This window comes from Aphanomyces astaci, assembly GCF_000520075.1.
Source record: "Aphanomyces astaci strain APO3 unplaced genomic scaffold supercont1.1, whole genome shotgun sequence".
In the NCBI taxonomy this organism is placed as follows: domain Eukaryota; phylum Oomycota; class Saprolegniomycetes; order Saprolegniales; family Verrucalvaceae; genus Aphanomyces; species Aphanomyces astaci.
The window spans coordinates 1,736,509-1,742,863 of NW_009798264.1; the positions used below are offsets into that span (position 1 = coordinate 1,736,509).

The window sequence follows — 6,355 nt, forward strand, 5'->3', positions numbered from 1 at the left end:
ATGAATCATCATGCCGACTATAATGGTGATGAATATAACTCTCATCCATATATATAACAGGCCGTCGGTTGACATCGCCCGACAATATATCACACATATCAGAAACATATATATCACGATGCTGAATATTAGCTTCGCACATGCGAAGGCCTAGACCTCGCTTCTTCTTTCCCCTCTTGTACCCAAGTTTTGCCAGGACCCTCTGGGTTGACCGGTAGGCAGCTTGCGTTGACGATTGCGACTCTGTATCGAATTGGTCCGACGTGACGGGGAGTCTTGTTCGGAGAGACATGTCGCGGGGGGCTTGGGGCTTGGTCGTGGTGGAGCCCTTTTCGACGAACTCTTTCCACACTTGTTGGACCAGCTGTGGATTGCGGCGCAAGAGTCGGGCGGTGGTGCGAGTGGACGCGGTTGCATTGTCTTGGCGCAGAGTGACGTTGACTATGATCATGTCGAGGATCTCGTTTTGTGTCACGTATCTTGACCGTGAGCGCTTCACGAACGCAATGGCGCGGTCTACGTCGCTTGGTTGGGTTGGCTCACTAGGCATAGTTGGTTTGTGAGGCTGGTGTCGAGAATCAGAGCCAGTGTTCGTGTGCGTGTGTAATGGGTAAATTTTTCGCCTGTATTGTCACAGTTGGTATTACATGTCAGAGTATATTAGGCAATAGGGTGAAATTAGACAGGTTTTTGAAATTCCAAGCATCGTATCTGTGGGTGCATAAGGTTTAAAGGTCTATTTTCTTGACACATTTTTAGCTTATTCGCAGCGCTATATTTTTGCTTTTCACTTTTTTATACTGCGTTCGTGCAGCAAAAGTTATGGTCAAATGCCCCCTCAGGGCTGTCGACTACTGTCAATGGATTATTATTGGCTGAAATACTTCCATGTTCTGGCAAATCAGTGACGTCATAGCTGAAAAATGTAATATGTCCTATACCTTTTTCCACCACTTTAGTACTAGTATTTGGTTTGGAGCGACACTAAGGGGCACTTCCAAGTAACTTTCAAAAACGAACGGAGCCAATCAGAATCATTTCCGTCGTACTTTGAAATCTGTTTTTCGAAGTACGACGGCGAGTCATGTTTTGATCGTGATTGGGCCAATAGCGCGTTCCAAGTAATTATTGGTGTTGATTTCGTTCACACATTTCAGCATGACAGTCGAGCATGTTGTTACCATCGCGGCGGTTCTAGCTGCCGTCCAACTAGCCGTTAGTACCCCCACTCCCAGGCCTCTCTCAACAAGGTTTTCTCTGCGTACCGACACGTGGGTGGTTGGTGGTGTCGCGTGGATTTGAGCTCATTGGGGGCATTCCAAACGTGGTTGGCGTGATCGACGGTAGTTTGATTTCGAAGACCACGAAGGATGGTATTGCCGCAAAGGCTCTCCCGCGTTTAATATCCAAGGTGAAAAGGGTCAACATTCAGTTTTTCGCTTGAATGATTTCTTGGTTGTAGGCATTGTTGATCACAAGATGCGATTTATGTCGTTCTCTATTCGATCGGGGTCTCAATTTGGCCAAGTCGATCACAAAGTAAGCTTATATTTCGGTGTAATTGTTCGGAAACTAATCTCGTTAGGTCATTCCGATGGGAACCTGCTTTCTCGTGGATGCAGGATGCAAACTATTCCAGCACATGATGACGCCATTTGAGATTCGCCACGGGATGCCTCACGATGAAGCGCACTATAACTACATTCACAGCCGCACCAGGACCCTTGTCGAAAGGGCGTTTGGAGTCTGCAAGAACATGTTTCGAATATTCAAGAGTCCCCTGGACCATCACACACCCCAAGGTACACTACGACGGCAACGTTATAAAATACTGTAAAAGTAGAAATGGCACGCATAATCGTCCTCCATAATTGAATTATTCACATGGAGCGAACGGTTTGCGACGAAAACGAGCCCGACGAAGAGATTCAGCACCATGCAGAGTGGATGAATATTTGCGGCGACATCACCCGATTGAACCAGAGAAATATAGTAGATGGCGAGCTAGCTAGAAATGCAAGAAACGCTTTGAAATCGTACATATATTCTTGTGTAAAGAAATAAATGGTACCTAAACAATTTTACATTATTGACGATTGTTAATGCCTTGAAGATGGCTGAGGAGCTCGCGCTGGATAGCACTACCATTAACAATATTCTCAAGTAAAGCTGCATGAAGCTTCTTTGATACCTGAATAGAGCATCCCATTTTTGGTTGACCGTACTTGCATTTCCTGTAGATGCAGCGTCAACTAAACCTTTTGCAAGGGTTTCGCCCAGTGACACCAAACCGCTTGCGACTGAAGATGACGAGGTCTTTTGACGCATTACTGGACGCTTGGTATCCACCATGGCCTCGACGTCGCCGCATTCTTCGCCAGCCTTGTCGCTTTCATCGTCATTCGCACTTGAGCCGAATTCATTATGCCCAAGCCCACTATTGTCTCCAAAGTATTCCACCATGTGCTCCCAGTGGGGTGGGTGCGCAGCGTCAACATCGGTTCCAGTCGTTTGCTCGGACACTCGAATACGTGAGTACTCTTGCTTGAGACTGTGGTATTATGTTTTGGCAGACGGGTGAGAAACAACCACCCCCAACACCACGCTGAGTCGCATGGCAATCGTTTCCCACAGGATAGAAAGCTGTTGGTTGCTTTTCGTTCCCTAGAACAGCGACGCGTATGTACGGAGGCGTAACTTGAGCAGGACTTGAAACATGTCCACGTTCCATACGGTCTTCGGGGCGGCTTGCTTCTAAGGGGCACCGAGCTCAGACATTTTTTGCCGCGTCGAGTTTGGCGAGACGCTCTCTCAGCTCTTTCTTGGTTGGTGTCTTGATCTTGCCCTTCGCCGCCATTGAACTATGTTCTGCTCGGGACAGTGATGGAGGTCCATATGATTGGACGTCTAGACCAATCATTGCGAAATATGTGTGCAAATAACGACAAAAAATGACGAGCCACACACGATGAATATGGCATCAGCCAATCAAGTTCACGTCATGTTCATATTTAAAACACGACCAAAGGACGACCAAACAACGACTATTTTACTTGGGAACGCATTTTGGGTTTAAAGTATGACGGTACTTGGATGAGCCCCTAACAACTGTAAATTTTCTCGTTTTACGGTCGACAGTAAACGTAAACACCAAATTTCCCGGATAACGTACATTTATCCGAAATTGTTCCGGACACAACAAATGCTGTCCGGGAAAACCGAAGTTTAATTTTAGTGCAAAATATACTGCCGCCGCGGTGGAGATGCTCTAAATGCCAAATAATTCTGAGCAATAAGAATTACATGTGATGCTGAAGTGAACTAAGACACTTCGCTGTGAATTCCATCGAGTAGTACACGCCACCGGAGCGTACTACGCAATGAAACAAAAAGATGGCGTGGTTTTCAACGTATGACACTATACGTACATCCATGTACGATTGCTCTCCGGTGCATGTCCTCGCTGTGTCATTAGTGATCAAAAGTTGTTCATGATGACCAGTGACTTGTGCAATTCGGACTCGAGAATAGCAGATATAACTTCGATTTGCACTTTTCAAATCAAGGCCTAACCTGGGAAGAACCCCATCGTCGCCTTGGACGCCTGGAACCGCACGATGACGTACCTGGACGTTTAATGTTGATGTACAGTACAGGCGCCATGTTTTCCCTACTTCTTCGTCATGGCCAAATCGAAACCCCATAGTCGAAAGCTCATTCGACTTGAGCATGACAGCGGTAGCAGCTGCGACAACATGTTCTACCGATAACAAAATGGGAACTCCAGATGAAGAATGCGTTGATACAAAAATTATTACGCAATATACAAAAATTAGCCAAACAGCTCCGAGCAAATTCAATGCATACTTACAGACTCTTGCTGGGTGGTAGCTATGTCGTCAATCCGTTGCATGACCAGCTGCACTTCGCGACGCCCCAGCACTTGAGTGTACTGAAACGGTTGAGCCTGACACCGTGTCCCCACCAATGTGTGAACTCTTCAATACTTCCGCCGCAGTAATCTTTAACGCAGGCAAGCACTGGTTTCACGGACTGACAATAGAACGTTCGGAAGCTGTTGGTGTACTCTATTGTCGATGTTTTGCAAGCAATGCTTTGAATCCCGCGCAAACATACTATTTTTTGGTCGTTGGTCGTTACTGTGGCCAACTTAGCACGCTCGTCCAACATGTCATAATCTCCGCCACGCTTTCGCTTGCGATTCGACGTAGCGTCACTAGCACCACATACCATGATGTCTTCGGACATTGGAGCTACTGCAACTTCTGTGACATCTGTAGCGGACCTCGCGGCACTCGATGTACTTGTTGAGTAATACTCAGACAATATGTTTACCAGTCGGCGGGCATCGAGAGAACATCCGCACGTCTTTCGGTCAAACGTTGCCACCAGCATGTCGATATCTGCCTTCTTGTCGCCGACGGTGACGCTAATCACGCACGACGTTGCAACGGCTGCCGGGCCATGGGACACAAATTCCTTCAGGTGGCCAGAGAAGATTAAACTCCTTACAAATGCCGTGGCGTGCTCGCTGAGGGTCGCGATTGTTTTGTCCAGATTCAAAGCTGGCGCGGACTGAAGGCTGGAGACGAATATGGAGCGCCATTGTGGAATGTACTTGAGGATAACGCCACCACTACAGTACATGGTCATGATTAGCTTAACAAAGAATCATTACTGCTCTTTTGACAAAGGTCGAAGAAAAGGTCCAGGCGGGCTTGGGTGTTCGCAGGTGTAAGGAATGGCTTCACATAACTGGAACGCGCCTTAAACCTCGTGTTTCCTTCATATGCCGCATGATTGTGATTCGGGGGATCATGCTCTGATGCGCCAACAGCCGTAGAGTTTGTCGTGACGCTTGGGGGACTTGTCGAATTGCAGCTTCAATATCTTCATTCGGTCGCTTCTCTTTTCGACCAGAATTGCCTAATTTAGTATTCCTTTAGAAATACATACTCGTCGCATTGCATACAAGAATAATATGTCAGAAGTTTTACCTCTGATTTTGGACGCGACATCGGCCGAAAGGCGGCCGTGGCGAAGTGATAGCTGTCCTTACCTCCACAGGCATGATACTGTGAGAGGGTGCCAACCAAACTGCTTGGAGACTTGGACAATGAACCCATTTGATGCAGGAGAAGGGGAGCGGGAGACTTCGGTGTCGTGTGGTAGCATTGGGAGATGTAGTACTGTGAGCGAGTAGTGTTAAGTCGATGTCAAATGCTTTGAGCCCATGTATTGAGGCCTCTTATTTGCGTCAGATGTCAACTTTCGCGCGCAGTATTTTAGCAACCAAAACGTTCCAGAAAGCCCATAAACTAGCCAAATCAAAGCTGAGATCTTGCACTTTCTAATACACCAATCGCATCAGGAAGTTGAACCTAACAACTATTTCGAACCAGAGTAGTAATATGTTTCGAATTTCGAACTACGCTATCCAATCATATACTGAAATTTGCGCTACACACTGAACTTGATGAGCCTTAACTATAAATTCCCTCGTCGTCTGTAACTGTAAGAAATAGACATTAAACCAAGCGGTTCTACCGGTAGTATAAAAATTCACTAAAGAAATTTAAGTATTTCCTGATTTGCTGCTGATTGGCTGAAAAAAGTGTGTGACACTCAAAACTTCGATGAGTCTTAAATTCCCTCGTTGTCTGTAACCAACTCTTTACCAATTTTCAATCAGAGACGTAAAATTTCTTCACCACGGTATTGGTAATTCGATTTCAAAATGGACTGGGGCCGCCAATCGAATCGACGAAGCAAAATCGACGGAGTAATCGACGGACCGAAGTAGCCAATGAAATTTTCGAAAAGTAACCTTTCGACTAATCAAGTTGCAGGCGTATCTGGTGCATTGCCAAGCTTCTCCATTTCACAAGGAGTTCAACATTGTATCGGACAGGAGTCACAGTGAGTATACTACCGGTAGTATTAACTGTAAGTCTCGAGATTTCAGGCGGATTTGACGTCGTCATTCGACGAATCTACCGAAAATTCCAAATTTAGCTTGAAAGCACAATATGATCTCTCGATTCTACGTCTATACTAGTACTCGCTAAAATTTTGAGATATGAAAACGAAATACTACGTACCGGTAGTAGCAGCAAGAAAGTTTTGTGAAAAGTTGGTAACGTTAGTTTAGGGTGCGTCTGGTAAACGGAAATATTGCAATATTCAGGCCCAAAACGCCATTTTGGGGCAGAATTCACGTTGCTTGAAGAGTTTACAGTAACCCAAATCCAATAATTCAAGTGTTGAATAGGTCCAAAACGCCATATTACAAAATGGACCTTTTACCTCCATTTTGAAAATGGCATTTTGGTTA

General features: G+C 45.8%; 2 protein-coding genes across 2 annotated transcripts; both read right to left on the reverse strand.

The window, feature by feature from the left end:
- Nucleotides 1–128: 128 nt before the first annotated feature.
- H257_00613 (hypothetical protein) lies at nucleotides 129–550 on the reverse strand (the record flags this gene model as incomplete). The annotated part of the gene is made up of 2 exons (XM_009823370.1): nucleotides 129–150; nucleotides 213–550. The coding sequence occupies 2 exons, from the start codon at nucleotides 548–550 to the stop codon at nucleotides 129–131; spliced, it is 360 nt and encodes a 119-aa protein (XP_009821672.1).
- A 2,114-nt stretch (nucleotides 551–2,664) lies between these two features.
- H257_00614 (hypothetical protein) lies at nucleotides 2,665–4,668 on the reverse strand (the record flags this gene model as incomplete). The annotated part of the gene is made up of 3 exons (XM_009823371.1): nucleotides 2,665–2,754; nucleotides 3,872–3,967; nucleotides 4,162–4,668. The coding sequence occupies 3 exons, from the start codon at nucleotides 4,666–4,668 to the stop codon at nucleotides 2,665–2,667; spliced, it is 693 nt and encodes a 230-aa protein (XP_009821673.1).
- Between the last annotated feature and the right edge of the window lie 1,687 nt (nucleotides 4,669–6,355).